Source organism: Nomascus leucogenys, chromosome 20 (assembly GCF_006542625.1).
Source record: "Nomascus leucogenys isolate Asia chromosome 20, Asia_NLE_v1, whole genome shotgun sequence".
Classification (NCBI taxonomy): domain Eukaryota; kingdom Metazoa; phylum Chordata; class Mammalia; order Primates; family Hylobatidae; genus Nomascus; species Nomascus leucogenys.
Genome location: NC_044400.1, coordinates 11431797 through 11448883, shown reverse-complemented (window position 1 = coordinate 11448883; position 17087 = coordinate 11431797). Strand labels below are relative to the sequence as shown.

General features: G+C 33.2%; 1 protein-coding gene across 1 annotated transcript in view; it reads right to left on the bottom strand.

The window, feature by feature from the left end:
* Positions 1–17087, bottom strand: part of LRP1B (LDL receptor related protein 1B) — a 1933392-nt gene that overhangs the window by 364036 nt on the left and 1552269 nt on the right. Inside the window, exon 43 of the mRNA XM_003267617.4 lies at positions 15489–15693. Coding sequence (XP_003267665.2) covers positions 15489–15693 — 205 coding nt within the window. The remainder of the gene's footprint in view (positions 1–15488; positions 15694–17087) is intronic.

Sequence of the window (17087 nt, the reverse complement as noted above, 5' to 3'; positions counted from 1 at the left end):
GATGACTTATTTATTATTATGTGCCGCTAGAAATAATTTAGCATCTTTTTGTTTTTTTATATTCTCAAAATTCCTATGTAAATAGAAGATCTTGTTATAATAACATTTTAAATCAAAGGACTATAAAAAAATGACTTTTCTGCTAAACAGTTTTGTTCTCTTCTACCAAATCAAAGCACTGTGTAACTTAACAGTCTTCCCATAATGTCTTGGTGGCTAGGAAGCTCAGAAAAAGCGCATGCTTGAGTTATTTAGTTGTAGTCATACAATACCTGAGTTTTTATTGTAAACTAGTTTAAATAATATTTAACTGGTTAAAATAATAATTCGTTTTAATTTTTTTTATAATTTTAAATGTTCTCAGAGAGTCAAACACAGAGGAATATTGCCTCAAGCTCAAATAAACTCATGTTAGTTTTCTTATGTGTAAAACTTACAAAAAACACATTATAACCTGCTCAAGAACAATACAAAAAATAAGAAATTCAGAGAAGAGAAAAGTTAACGTAAGCTATTTGAGAATTTTATGAATTCAAACATGAAACTTTTAAATCTCCTACTTTTCCTTTTATCTGCTGAATTATTTCACCAAAGGAAATATTTTTAAGCTTATTTGTATGCTTCTCCCTCTGTTCAGTTTGTAAGCAAAGTTAAAGTTAATCTGGAAGAAATGTGCTCATATATATATTATATATATATGAGCAGATACATATATATCATATATATATGAGCAGAATGGCTTTAGTTAGCTATCTGTTATTTTAATCTTTGTAAATGAATTTATACAATGAGGCAGGTAGGAGAGGTGGCTGCTGGCCTGTTGAAAATTCTGTCTGATGCCTAAAAATTGAAAGTTTCTAGGAAATGTTAAATCAATCCATCAGTATCAGTATCTCATGCTGAAGGGACACCAGTTATTTTCTGGATGAATACACTAGGTGCCCTGGATACTGACCATTATTCTTCCTCAAGAACACATCTCTTTTCAGACAGTCTGGCTTCAGTAATACTTTAATTTGCAAGACTAACCAAGCTGAACCATCACTGAAATGTATGTGGACTTAAATCAAAGGAATTGTGTAAGAAATAAACACCATTAAGCCTACTGCAATATCATTCCTATCTTACTGGATAGGAATATCAGTTACCCTGGAGAGCTGAGGCCTTCAAAATAGCTAAACTTTGATTTTGGCCTTTTCTTTTTTTTTTTAAGCTCTTTTTTTTTTTTTTTTTTCATTTTATTCAGAGCATCCTTTTTATAATTTCTCTTTTAGTTTATTTACTTATATACTCATTTCTTCAGTGAATTTTGCTGAACATAGCAATGCATCAGACTTTGGGTATATTGCTTTTGGAGATACAAAGATGAAAAACAAATTGCCCTTCTTTAGATGTTACTATTCCTACAAAAGAGGAAATGAGGCAATTTATAATTAATTCTATAGATATCATTCATGTTTATACAAATGTGTATGTGTGCAGTGAACGTAGTTACACAATTTTAAACTTGGCTTATTTTTTAAATTTCATAATTCAAGGGGGGATTTACAAGAATTAACATTTTAACCCCTCAAAATATATCCTATGAGGCATAAACTATTAGTCATATTCTACAGCAGAAATTAAGGTGTAGGAGGATTAAGAAATGTCCTCAGTTTACTAAACAACGGGTCTCATATCTAAGTTTCAAATTCATGTCTAAACAATCTAAGTTTATTAATTTCTCCCAAATCGTACTGCTTCCTGAAAAGCAGTATGTTCTATTTTACTACCAAGACTGCCTCCATGTCTAAAATATTCAAGATGTGGCACCATCTTCTTATGTATATGAATGTATTATAAAATATATATCAAATGGCTGATCTAGTTAAGTTCCACATAACCAATGGTAAAAGCATAAAAAGTTAGAGTTGGAAAATAATTTTAAGTCTAGCCCAAAATGCCAAATCTGAGATTCAAAAAGATTAAAATAATTGCTCAAGATCACACAGTTCTTTTGAACCAGTCCAACACTGAAACAATGTTATCTAACACTAATTTTAGTTTTCTTTTCACTTATTTCTTATTCTCACTTACACACCTATATTTGGCAATGTCATATATTCATATAAACTTTATTATACTCTGTGATCACATCTATACATTATCATTACAGACAATAAAACTTAGACAACACAATCAACCATATTTATTTTCATAATCTTTATTTCTCTTAGGTGGAAAATCAGTGATTTCAATGTCTTTGGTCTGTAGCTCATGCCATATCGTGTGTGTTTAATAAGTCTTTAATAACTTAATAAACAGGAATAACTGTTTAAATTCATTGGCAATGCAAGGGCCTTGTTTTACAGACTTATAGAACATAAATCAGCTTAGATCTTTAAAAGTGTCTTTAAAAAAAACACAAATAGATGTTTCCCTTTTTTTCTATTCTGAATGTCTAAAAATCTATGAGCACCCTAACTTATGCTCCTAGAAAAATGGAGTAGACAGACATTTCTTGATTCTTATGTACAACTGAAAACTCTAGAAATTATACATAAAACAAACATAAGGAGACTATAAAAGTAGAGAGAAAAAGCAACCCAGCTGGGTATCTTGGGACCAAGAAATTCCATGGAAGTGTGTTTCCTGAGTGTCACTTTGTCTCGTATAGCTCAGACTCAAATTGTATAAGCTGGCAACCCAGAAATGGCAACATACACAGAAAAAATAAAAATAACAATCTGCTCTCTCTAGCTAAAAGACCAGGAAAGAAACAACCTAGCAAACACAGCAGAAAACTTTACTGTAGCCAAACACCACAGGAAAAAGGCTGTGACACACCTACACCAGCAAAGGCCAAGTGGGGATCCTGGGCTTCCACACACACCTGATAGTAATAAAGTGCCCTCCCCTTCTCTGCTGAGGTGGTGTCAGAAGCAGCTCACTGGAGAGTCAGGACTTCCACCATTATCCTCTAGGTGACACTGTAGAGGCCATCTAGGTAGCCTGAACTCCCACTCTTCATCCAGAAGCACAGAGGAGTCCCAATTTCATCTCTGGTGCCAACGAATGCTGAATGGGGGACTTGCTACTTTGATAGTGTAGCACCCCTCACTTTCCCCTCCCAGACCGATGTCAGGGAAAGACAGTTAAAAATAGAAGGGTTGAAAATACGGAGATACAAGCAGCAAAACATGTTCAAGTTCAAACAAAATTACTCATCATACCAAGAACTAGGAAGATTTGAAAGAGACTGAAAAAATCACAACTAATAGACGCCAACACCAAGATGACAGGGGTGTAAAAATTATCTGAAAAGATTTAAAAGTAGCATAATAAAAATTTTTTAAAAATAAAGGCTTTAGGAAAGAAATGGAAAATCTCAGTTAAAAAAAAATAGAAGAAAGAAACCGGAACAAAATGGAAATTTTAGAACTGAACGTAAAATAACTTAAATAAAAAGCTCAGTGAATAAACTCAACAGCAGAATGGAGGAAATGGAAGATGTGTCAGTAAACTAAAAAGTAGAATAATAGAAAATAGCCAGTCACAACAACAAAGAAAAAGCAGAAAGAAAGAAAACTGAACGAAGCTCCAGTGACCTGTGAGACTATAATAAAAGACCTAACATTCATGTGAAAGAGTCCTACAAGGAGAGGAGAAAGTGTGGGGCTAAAAAGGACTTGAAAAAATCAAGGCTGAAAACCAGCAATCTGGCAAGAGATATATACCTATAGATTCGAGAAGCAGAGTAAAGCCCAGAGACTATAAACCCAAGACACATCATAATTTAACTTGTGAAATTGTCATTTGTGACAACATGGGTGAACTTGGAGTACATTATGCTAAATGAAACGATCCAGACACAGAAAGACAAATACTTCATGAGCTCACACGTGGTATCTAAAAAGACTCTTATTAGTAGAGAGTAGAATAGTAGCTACCGAAGGCTGGAGTGAAGGTGGGATGGGGAATAAGATGTTGGTCAAAGAGTACAAATTTCCAGTTAGACATGAGAAATTAACTTTGGAGATAAATAGCACAAAAATTAGTAAGTACATGGGTGAGGTGATTAATATGTTAATTAGCTTGAAGAATCATTCCACAATATATACATATATCAAAACATCACCTTGTACTCCTGAGATATAAACAATTATTATTTGCTGGTTAAAAAATAAAAATAAACTTCTGAAAACTAGAGACAAGAAACAAATCTTAATAGCAGCGAGGGGAAAATGACATGCTACATAGAAGAAAACAATTTTAATAATAATAGATTTCTTATCAGAAATCACAGAGAACAGAAAAAAGTGGCCCAATATTTTTCAAATATGAAATGAAAACTGTCAACCCAGTAACTTATGCCAAGTGAAAATATCAGAAATAAAGGGAACATCAAAACAGTCTCAGATGAAAGGAAATTAAGATAATTTGCCACAACAGATGGCAAAAGATGGACAAAAGGAATTTTCGAAAGCAATAGGGAAGCAAGCAATTAAAGAAGAAACCTGTGAACATCAAGAAAAAAGAAAGAAGACCGTGAGCAAAAATACGGGTACATAAAAGTAGGCTTTCCTTATACTGAGTTTTCTAAGTTGTTTGATGGTTGAAGCAAAAAAAAATCTAACACTGTTGTGTGCAGAGTAAATCTTTAAGATAATTATATTACAAACAGGGGAGGGTAAAGAAATGTAAAGGGAAGTAAAGTTTCTATGCTTCACTTTAGTGGTTAAATGGTGATGCTTGTAGACTGGTAAGTAATGAATATATACTGCAGTACCTAAAGCAACTGCTAAAAAAGTTAGACAGAGAATATACCTGAAAACACTATAGATCTATCAAAGACATTTTGTAGATGTGATAGATTATTCTAAAACTTATTCAAAATGGCAAAGAAAATAAAATAACTAAAATAACTTTGAAAATCAAGACTCTGTGGTATTGACAGAGTGGTAAACTCATTAAATAAATGGAAAAGAACAGGGAACCCCAATATAGACACCTACTATTATGCCCAAATGATTTTTGAAAACAGTATATGAGCAATTAGAGAAAAGATGGACATCTGGCTGGGTGCAGTGGCTCATGCCTGTAATCCCAGTACTTTGGGAGGCTGAGGCGGGTGGATCACAAGGTCAGGAGATCAGCCTGGCTAACACGGTGAAACCCTGTCTCTACTAAAAATACAAAAAATTAGCTGGGCATGGTGGCACCCGCCTGTAGTCCCAGCTACTCGGGAGGCTGAGGCAGGAGAATCACTTGAACCCAGGAGGCGGAGGTTGCAGTGAGCTGAGACTGCACCACTGCACTCCAGCCTGCGCAACAGAACAAGACTCCATCTCAAAGAAAAAAAAAAAAAAAAAGATGGCCATCCATAGACAAAAAAGTGGACCTTAACCTAAATTTCTGACCAAATGCAAAAATAAGTTCAAAATGAATTATGAACCTAAATGTGAAATGTGAAACTGTAACATTTTTAGAAAAAAATAGAATAAAATCTTTGGAATCTAAGGCTAGGCAAAGAATTCTTAGTCTTAGCATCAAAAGCATGAACCATGAAAAAAACATAAATTAAAAATAATCAAAATAAATTTCGCTCAGCATAAAACTCATGTGAAAAGAATGGAAAAACAAACTACAAATTGGGGGAAAATATTTACAAACCACATAGCCAACAAAAAAGTATCATCTAGAATATATAAATAACTCATAAACAGTAAGTGGGAATGTAAAATGGTACAGTCATTCTGGAAAGCAGTTTGTCAGTTTCTTAAAAAAAACTAAACATGCCACTAACATATGACCCAGTGACTGAACTCTTAGACATTTATTACAGAGAATGCAGAATTATGTTCATTCTAGAATCAGTACACAGATATTCATGAAAGCTTCATTCATAATAGCCAAACATTAGAAACCGCCCTGTTGACTTTCAACAAGTGAATAAAGATACTGTGGCTTATTCATATCATAGATACTACTCAGCAGGAAAGAGAACAGAGTAGTCATATTTGCAATAACCTGAATGAATCTCCAGAGAATTCTACCGAATGGAAAGGGTCAGTCCCTAAAGGAAATGCACTATATAATTCCATTATATAAGTTTCTTAAAGTTTCTTTATAAAGAAGTTATAAAGCTTCTTTATAAAGTTTCGATATAAGTTTCTTAAAGTGACAAAGTTATGGAAGTGGAAAACAAATTAGTGGTTGCAGGTGATTAAGAAAGGAGTGGGAAAGAAGGAAAGCGTGCACAGCTATGCAAAAAAGCAACATGCAGGATCATTGGAATGAAGGAAATGTTCTGTATCTTGACCGCTCCAGTGTCTATACCCTGGTTGTGAGATTGTACTAGACTTTTCCAAGATGTAATCATTAGGGAAAACTGGGTAAAGAGTACACTTGATCCTTCTGTATTACTTTGTACAACTTCACGTGAATCTACAGTTATCACCAAATAAAAATGTTTCATTAAAAATTCATAAGCACAAATGCATATGTCTTCCTTCACTCATTAATATTTGTTATCTGTTCTAGAAATGCACACAGGTAAAAAGAAATCACTTATAATTTCACAGCCTAAAGGCTTCTATTAACAATTTTGGTAATTTTTAAATGTGTGTGTGTGTGTGTGTGCATGTATATATATATATATATATGTAATATATATGTGTATATATGTAATATATATAATGTATATATGAAATATATATATAATATATATGTAATATATAATGTATATATATGAAATATATATAATGTATATATGTATCTATATATGCATTTATAATATATATTTATATGTAATATATAATGTATATAAATGTGTGTGTGTATATATATATAGATGATTGCTTTCTTCTTATAGAAACTGATTCATAGTGGCTATGGGCTGAACTGTGCCTCCTTGCAAAATTTACATGTTGAAGCCCTAACTCCCAATATGACTGTGCTTAGAGATATGACCATTAAGGAGATAATTAAGGTTAAATAAGGTCATAAGGGTAGGTTACTAATTTTATAGAATTTGTGGCCTAGATAACTCTCTCTCTCTCTGTCTCTCTCTCTCTCTCTCACCCCCCCCGCCCCCAACCCAGTCCCCATGCACACCCAAGGGAAGGCCATGTGAGGACACAGTGAGAAGATGACCATCCATAAGCCAGGAAAAGAGACCCTCACCAACCTGACTATGCTGGCACCCTGATGACAGAATTCCGGCCTCCAGAACTGTGAGAAAGTAAATTTCTGTTTTTTAAGCCACCCAGTCTAAGGTATTTTGTTATGGCAAACAGAGCACACACTAAGACAACAGCATTCATTGTTTCATTCAAGAAATATTTTTATGCATCTAGCCTGAGAGACAGCGTATTAAAGTGTTCACTCTATGCTTATCACTTAATGTATACTAAATCTCCCCATGGAAAAATATGTTTTACATGATAATTTTTAGTGGATTAATAGAATTCATAGACTTGCCGTATTCTTTACTTTTATCACATTTCTATTTAGTCACCTCCTGTTCTAAAGATTAGAAAGTTATAAAGATCATTTTTAAATAAATTAGAAAGTTATTAAGGTCTGATTATAATTTGAATAACTATTCATGCCCAAGAATACTTAAAATATACTGAAATCAATATTGGACATAATAATCTGAATATTGAATGATGCCTCTTGAATTCAGAAAAATGTCAAAGACAACAAAACATCCGATTTCCAGCAGCCTCTCAGAATTTAGTAGATAATGGGCTTTTTTATAATAATTGATTGCAATGTCCATCATGTAAAAGGTACTGGATATATACAGTTCTATTTATTCAGTTGGCTGATCTGTTAAAATTAAAGTCTGGAGAGGTCTTATGCTAACAGTTAGGTACTCTGCTTCTTGTCTATTATTCAGCTATTGACGGACCCAGCATCCCATGTATTTGAGGCATGAGAGACAGAAAAGAAAGATCACTGCTGTCAGGAGAACTTTCTTCACATCTCCCTTTAAGACAATTACCCATCTTATTGGCTCTTAATCAAGGCAGTCCCATTCCTTCTATGACTTTGGAATATGTTGGCGGCATTTTTGCTTAATAGGAATGGGCTAAGGTGGGGGTGATAGCTATGTAGTCTAGTGGTAAAGAACCAGGAATCTGGATGCTCTGCAATACACGGGGCAGTTCTGTACAATGACTTGTCTGAGACTCTGCCCAGGTTTCAAATGTCCTGCAAGATATTCTCAAAGGTGAAAACCTACTTATAATTATCTGATCCTAGAATTTAATTCAATTTTACATATATACATAAGTATTTCAGGATATTTAATATACACTTATTATTTTTCAGGGACCATAACTTCTATGTAAATTGAGAGATGACTTTATCTCATTTTGTATACAATGTCTTCAAGAACTCATCATCAGTTCTGAAAATCATATCACCCAAGGCAGCACTACTCTCGGTATTTGAGTAGTAAAACCTACTTGATATGTATCTGCCTTCACAGCTGTCACATTCATGATGAGTCTATGCATGTGAAAATATCTGACCACTTTCTCATGTTTCCTTTGATCCTTTAGTGTGTATTGGGACATGTATCATTCATTGTAAATTACTTTTTCTATATATCTCCTTTATATTATGGTTCAGGTACTAAATTGAACTTGGAAAAGTTATTTATGAAGGCAGATATAATATAAAATTTTATTAGAACAGAAATAAGGATATTATATTTTTTAAACTAAAAATAAAGATCATTGGCTCTAATAGAGAGTTAAGAACCATAATTGGCATTAAATATTAGACATAGGAACATTAGAAATTAATTTACCTTTTCTGGGCCTGTTTCATAATCTGTGAAATAATACTGGTTTATTCCAGTTAATGGTGGAAAGGTTTTCAGTTCACTGAAATGGATGCTTATACTTATACTTTAATTTTTAAATCAAATATTTCCTTTTTTTTTTTTTTTTTTTTTTTTTTTTTTAGAAGTTGAAACTCATCTTCCTGCTTTTCTTTGGTGATAGCAAATGGTTTTGACTTGGGTAAGCATTTCAAACTCACGTTGTGAGAAAATTCACTTTTCTGGGCATCAAAACTTATTCTGTAAGTTTCAGAGTTCAGGCCCTTGAACGTCATTAAAACTATATTATCAAAAAGAGAAGACAGCAAAGATATATAGATAGGAAAGATAGAAGATAGGTAAATATATAGATGCATATAGATGATAGGTTGATGCCTTGATTTATTTATGGAATAAAACAACTGATTTTAAAAGTAGAAAGATAGAGAGACCCCATCTCTACTCAAAGTAAAAAATTAGCCAAGTGTGGTGGTGCATGCTTATAGTCCCAACTACCTAGGAGGCCAAGGTGGGAGGATCATTTGAGCCCAGGGTTAGAGGCTACAGTGAGCCTTGATCACAACACTGCACTCCAGCCTGGATGACAAAGTGAGATCCTGACACATACACACACACACACACACACACACACACACACACACACAAAGTAGAAAGGAAATATTTAGTGCCATAAAAAGATAAAATATCTCATTACCTTGTGATTGTTCTTGTAATTAAAACTATTTATTTAACTTGCTCTCCTATTCTTACTTAAAAGAGTTCATGTAATCAGAGCGTGTTTATTTAGGGGTCAAGTTAGTCATAAAAATCCTTTTCATTCTAAAGATAAGTCACAAGACTTAAGATTTCTTCCTGGGAATATACTCTGAAAACAATTTTGGATTCAGTTTTTAAAAGAATGTCAGTGGTAAGAAACATGAGCAACTGCAATTTCTAGGAACATAAATATGTCTTTTTGAAAGGTTTGTATCATGCAGGTAGCAGATACTTTCCAAGAAATGATGAACACTTACAGGGTAACTGCAGGGAGATAGGTTATAATCATGCTGTCTGAGCCCCTGTCAACATCAGTTATTGTTTCAGCTACTGGAACAAACAGAGGTGATAGATACAAAACAGAAAAAATTAAAAAGAAACATTACAGAATTATTTTCTGGATTTTTTTGCCTTAATAACTAAATTTCCCAAAAACATTCAGTTTCCTATCACTGAATAAAGAATGCATTCCTCGATATTTAGGTAGAAACACCACATAAGTTAATGTGGTATTAAAATCAGGAAAACCCAGCCAATCATATTATTTTTATCAATGCAAGTCAAAATTAAACTGTGCGGACTGGTATTTTATTGTGACCACACTCTAAGATAAAACAGAATAATAAAACTCAACATTCAGTTTGATAGAAAAAACTCATGGGTTTATTAAACTACGGATTAAAAAAATCAAAAAATAAAAATGTATTTTAAAAAACACTTTTTTTGATTTATTTTTGCTGTTTGAAAGGATCTGTTTCTCTGGTCTACTGATAAGCAATGGGTTATATAATATTTCTATGATAAACTAAGTGAGTCATAAATAGTGTATCAGCATTTTTCAAATCTTTACAAACACATGCCCATGACATACCATGTTAATTTTTTTTTTTTTTCTTTTGAGACAAAGTCTCACTCCATTGCCAGGCTGGAGTGCAGTGACATGATGTCGGCTTACTGCAACCTCCACCTCCTGGGTTCAAGCGATTCTCCTGCCTCAGCCTCCCGAGTAGCTGGGACTACAGGCACGTGCCACCACACCCAGCTAATTTTTTTGTATTTTTAGTAGAAATGGGGTTTCACCATCTTGGTCAGGCTGGTCTGGAACTCCCAACCTCAGGTGATCCGCTTGCCTCGGCCTCCCAAAGTGCTGGGATAACAGGCATGAGTCACCGCGCCTGGCCCATGTTAAAAAATTAAAACAAACAAACAAGCAAAAAAAAATCTGTTTTCTGATCAGAACAAAGCTACATGCTGTTTTCCATTCAGAATATTCATAATGGTCTTGAGCATATTCAAAGCTTTAAGATGTAATGCAATGACTAAGCCTATCAGACTTCGTTTAAAACACAGTTTTGAAAATTTACTTGACTACGGTCTAACTCCTATAGATATTCAAAAGAAGGCATACTTTTCCAACAGGCTTTGGAAGACCCATGGCATCATACTGCGTTCGAGGGCACACAAGGTCTAAATTTACAAGACTCTCTCCAACACTTTAAAATCAATTAACTTAAATATAAGTTACTTCTTTCTCATTAAAGATACACTGTATCTAATATTCCAGATTATGATGTCTAGCTTCTTCTAACCTGTTCACTCCCCTGGGGATATCTGATCTCCCTACTCTTGAGATTGCCTTCTGCTATCACTTGCTTTATCCAAAGTTAGAAAATATGCAATTATGCAAAATAAATGTTCCGTTCTGTAACTGTCACTTTTCTAGAACTCCTTTTTATTGTATTGCTTCGGCACTTTTTGACATTATACAATGAACGATGTTTTGCGTCTCTTCTTATATTTCATGGTGAGAATTTTAAGTCTTTTATAGAAACCTTCAATCTTCATAACTATACTTTCTATTTCCTAAAGATCATTCTTTCTAAATCTATAGCTTTTACCTGTCACACATTTCTTCAGTGCCTTTTACAGTGTACTCCAAAATATAAAAATGGAACTTATTCTGTTGTTTTGCAGATCTACTTAAAAATAAAACATAAATTGAATATATATGTGTATATATATATATATATATATATATATATATATATATATATTAGTATGGTTGCCCAAAGGTAATAAAATAAGGAGTGGAAAAAAATAGGAGTAATATTTTGTTACAGCAGCTTGAATGGACTACAACAATTGACAATGCTTTCATTTCATGTAGTAAGTGGAAGTCGCCTGGTTCCTGTGAACACTGGCATGTGTTAGATTATTTGCTCTTTTCAAGGCTAACTAACAATAACAGTTGGATTTCAAGGCAAATCTAGGTACAAGCACACTAAATGATAGTGCTGTTTATAAAGGTCCCATTTATTAAAAAACACCCTGTGTATGAATTTTTGGCTTTTCAGAACAAGGAAAGATTGAGAATTAAAATATCGAGAATTATCATTAAAATGTCACGGATTTAATTCCATATTATTAATTATCTTTGAGCATATGTTTTACTTCCTCAACTAGATATGGGGACAAAGAACGTTTATTTTACCTTTTTGAATTAACAATGACTTCTGCTAATTTCCACAAAATTAGAGAACATCACAATTATGTTGATTTTAGCTGTCATTTATTTTTATACCTAAATTAATTATAAAGTATAAGAGCTTTGATTCCCACTAGTATGCATTATACCATGTAATAAACAAAATAGGCACAAGTACTCCCTGAATCTAAAATAAAATTACATTTTTTAAAAAGCATAAGGATTTTAAATGACTTGGTGATGTTCATGCAATCAGTCAATACCAAATGTGAGGATTAAATTTAACATTGCATTAAAAGTATAATTTTTAAAGAAGTAAATAAACTTCCAACTTTCATTCTAGTATTTATTTTGTAAAATTATCTTTTTTTATTATTATTATTATACTTTAAGTTTTAGGGTACATGTGCACAACGTGCAGGTTTGTTCCATATGTATCCATGTGCCATGTTGGTGTGCTGCACCCATTAACTCGTCATTTAGCATTAGGTATATCTCCTAATGCTGTCCCTCCCCCCTCCCCCCACCCCACAACAGTCCCCGGAGTGTGATGTTCCCCTTCCTGTGTCCATGTGTTCTCATTGTTCAATTCCCACCTATGAGTGAGAACATGCAGTGTTTGTTTTTTGTCCTTGCCATAGTTTACTGAGAATGATGGTTTCCAGTTTCATCTATGTCCCTACAAAGGACATGAACTCATCATTTTTTATGGCTGCATAGTATTTCAATTATAGAATATGAATTTAGTAAATATTAATTTCTGAAATGAATAATAAGCATTTAGTCTTCCCCTTCCCTGATTGCACCATTTGTCACACAGCTAAGCAATGGGTATATCTAAACATGAAAGTGAAAAGAATACCAAAAGCGAAGAGAAAATTCTTATGTAACAGGCCATAGTAGAGTTGCTGTAACATCTGTCTAAGGCTTCAGAATATCTATTAAACAGTTTTAGACACAAAGCTATAACAAAGGTCCTTGCAATGGTGTGAGGGTGCAGTAGTGATCTTCCTCTTTTAAAAGAGCTTTGATGACCCCAGCTTCAAATGATTAGCTTGTCTTGACATAATGGCGAAGACTATGTAAATAGTATTTCAAAAAGATTACGCAGAAGCTCTATGTCTCTATTAGCAGTTTTAAAGGGGATAATGTGTCACTTAGAGTTGTATTCTCTTCTCCATTTTCTTCCCTATCGATTTTACTAATGTTCTTAAAATGTGTATCAAAGTAATGTGATGTATGCTGACAAGTTGAGTAAATCTACTTGGTTTACTACGTAAATCAGCAGAACTTCAAATTTTACTAGGCATACTTTCATATTCAGTAATGAATTGAAGTATTTAGTACAAAGTGTTTATGGGTAACATATTAAAGATACGTGAGGAAGAAGGAGAGAACAAATGTATTGCTAATTGCAAGGCGTGAGGAAGTGGCCATGTTTTGTACACTTAGTTAGGTCCTTTTTAAGTGTTTTCAAATTTAGCATGATAGTTTGCACAGGTGCTGAAGTGAGATCACCAGGGATAGAATCATCTTCCCGCCACGTATGTGGCTAGGTGTTCCCGAACAAGTACTAAACTTCTTTGTGCCTCATTTTCTTCATCTGTAAATGGGGATCATCATAATAACGCCTACCACGGGGAGGGCTACAACAACATGAAATATAAAGTGCTTAGCACAGTATCTAGAACACCATTAGCAATCAGTGATTTAGCTAGTAGGGTGATTAGTAAATTGATACAGTCTGAAGTCTTAATAAATCTGTACAAAGTCTTTAAAATAGTCCATAAATAGTCCCTAAATTGACTTTTGCAAAACAAAGAATTTTTAAAATGTATTGCTCATTTTATTAGCAAAAACATTAACTTTTAAAAATTAATTTGAATTCATATGAGGATAAAGATGAGGTAATCTAGATGCATGTAAGAATGCAGTAAACTTTGAAATAATTTTCTAACTTTGGGGCCCAGTCAGAAATCATCCTCCCTTGGACAGGGATGGAAAATGATGAATTGCAATTAAACAAAGCACATATTTTAAATGTCAGAACAAATCCTTTAAATTATGTTGTGGTATCTTATTACTGGACCACTTACTGTAGTTATAATTACCATACATAAGAATAAATGGGTGGGGAAGTGCAAAATAGGTATATACAAAAATCAATTGAGGAGAATGAGTTATAAACTCATTTTTTTAAGTATCATGACATAATAAAAAATAACACCACATTCAGGACAATGATTTACCTGTCTTTTCAAAAGCATTATATACTAGGTTTATTTAGAATTTCTATGCTGCATTCTGAGTCATATACTTTTGCATTATATCTTCATAATTGCCCTGAAAGACAATTTGCATGTCAGAAATTTAAAGTTTATAAAGGCTAAATAATTTGCCTAAGGTCAATTCAATATTCAACTGAATTAAACAGTGTGCTTAGCCATAGAGAATTTGTTCTATATGTATAGCATTTGCTGATTTGTTGCATGTTTCTGTAAATAAAACTTTATTCAAATACTGTGAGGTCTATTTATTTACATATTCTCTATGTCTGTGTTAGTGCCATGAAACACTGTAGTTGTAATAGAGATCACATGGTCCATGAGGCTTCAAATATTTACTATCTGGCCCTTTAAGAAAAAAATTGTGTTACATTCCAGACCTTCTTCAATGCAGCGGAGGCGTGAGGAGCCTGAGGAACATTTTGTCCTTCAGGCCTGTACGGTGGTAGGGATATGGGTCCAGATTTCTCTAGCGGTGTAGCCACCCAGATCTAACCACTGAGCTTCCCAGTCGCCAACGTAGCTACTCCTCACAGGACAAGGGGGCGCCCCAGCATCTCACCGTTCTTCAGGCCCTAAATACCTGCTGTAAGTGCTCTCAAGGGATAGCATAGCAACTCTTCCACTAACATTTCATTTTGAACCCAGAGAAAGAGAGTCCAGTGATTAGAATAGATTTGACCCATTCTCCTCTCTTCAGAGCTTCTTAGGTTGCTTTAAGGACACAAACACAGAGGATCATTTCATTCTTTTCTGATTTTCTTTTATCCTGGGACAATTAATCAATTTCATTTCACATTTTTAAAAGCTATACATAACAATGAAGCATATGCAAATCACTCTAACAATTCCAGTTCAATGAATAACTAGAAGGAAATTAGTTACTATTGCTCCAGAAAAAGTTTACGTGCTGAGCTGTCTCTATGGTAGCAAATGCATTTGAAAGAAGTTTTCAAAATACTATCCACAATTTTCTTTTGTGTGTGATCGATTATTCAATTGGATTGTTTCAACCAATTGGCTATTTTGATTCCTTGATATGCACATTTTAGGGGAGTATAAGTCATATGTGTTTTAAATGTATCATTGTATCACTCTATAACCAAGAAATTCCTGATGAACTTACGTGTCTCTGGGACCCGTCGTATTCACACCTTTCAATTGTTCCTAGACTGCCATCTGAGAAATACAACTTCTCTGCACGGTAGTCGATGGTGAGTCCATTTGGAGTGAGTATGTCTGTACTGACCACCACTTGAGCATTCTTCCCAGTCAGAGTAGATCTCATGATACTTGGATGTTGTTCATTCCAGTTGGTCCAAAACATTAAACTAATTAAAATGAAAATTATAACTATAAATTGAGCTTCTCATCAACGGTAAAAATACTAATAGAAACATGGCAATACCAAGCTATGTAAAAAGAAGCAGAATTATTTACCTCATATTCTATGTTTAACAAAGTCTAGGTAATAAAAGGAGATACGCGTATTATATTTGCATGTTAATTTTCCCCAGGTTCTTAAATGAAACCTAGAACCTACTTCTAAAAAATAATTATCCTGTGTATTCCTTCAAATGATAATTTAGTTAAATGGTTAGATGCATAATGAGGATTTATTTTTATCAAGGACAAAACAGTGATCTTAAGTTTGTTTTCCACAAACTGCAAATATACCCTAACTTATTACCACATTTCAGTTGATCCAGTATAATCATTCTTATCCTAAATATACATATCTGCTTCAGTTGAAAATAAAAATCTTCTTCCCCTTCCAATTTTCCTTTTTAAATTCTGCATTCTCTTTTGTATATATTTTGGAGAAAGAAAATCACTAAACTCCTGTTTTTTACATTTCTCTTTTTCTCTCTTAGTGTAATTTTTCTGTAAATTACAATATCGTTTTCTAAAACTCTAGGAGTGACTCTTAAATCCTTCAGCATAGTATCTGTTCTCTATGGATTCCCATGTATAACCATTTAAAAGCAGTTTAGCATTACAGCCAACAAAGTTATTCAATATGTGGTTTTGAGTATTCTATGACACTTATTACCAAATAATTTTCAAATTCACAACAAGGGATAGCATAGCAAGTATTCAATTTTCATTGTTGGTAATTTTACTTATAAATTGTGACATTTAAAATAAAAAATAGTGAATTAAAACATTGTAAAAGTTATGTATAGAATGTAAAGTATTAAACTCATAATTTATTTACAATATTTTCCTAGATTGTAGGCTTTATAATAAGAGAATTTTAGAGGTATTAGTGTTCCTTTCATTTCCCCCCCTTCATTTCACAGGTGAGAAAACAGAATGGCCCAGAGAGCTTCAGTAATTAAAGTTTTCACAAATAATTAGTAACTGAGCCAAATTTTAAACTTAAAGAGCCTAACTTTGATTTGCAATTTAGGATTTCATTTTAAAATATCTGTTAATCTATTAAAAACAATGGTGGTTTGAAGGTGTCATTTACATATATGATGATAAATTGCCTTTTTTATACTTTAATTAGAAATAATTATCAAATTGAAGTATTTTATGTGTTTAATTTTAATTTACAGTTCACCATATGCAAGGTGAAAAGTGTAAATGTTAACCTATGTAATAAATAATTACAGGATAAAACACTTACTAATTAAAACTCATCATATATAATATCATGAGTGACCGCTTTATTTTTATTTCAAAACTGACTTATAAATTCCTTTGCCCAACTCTTTTA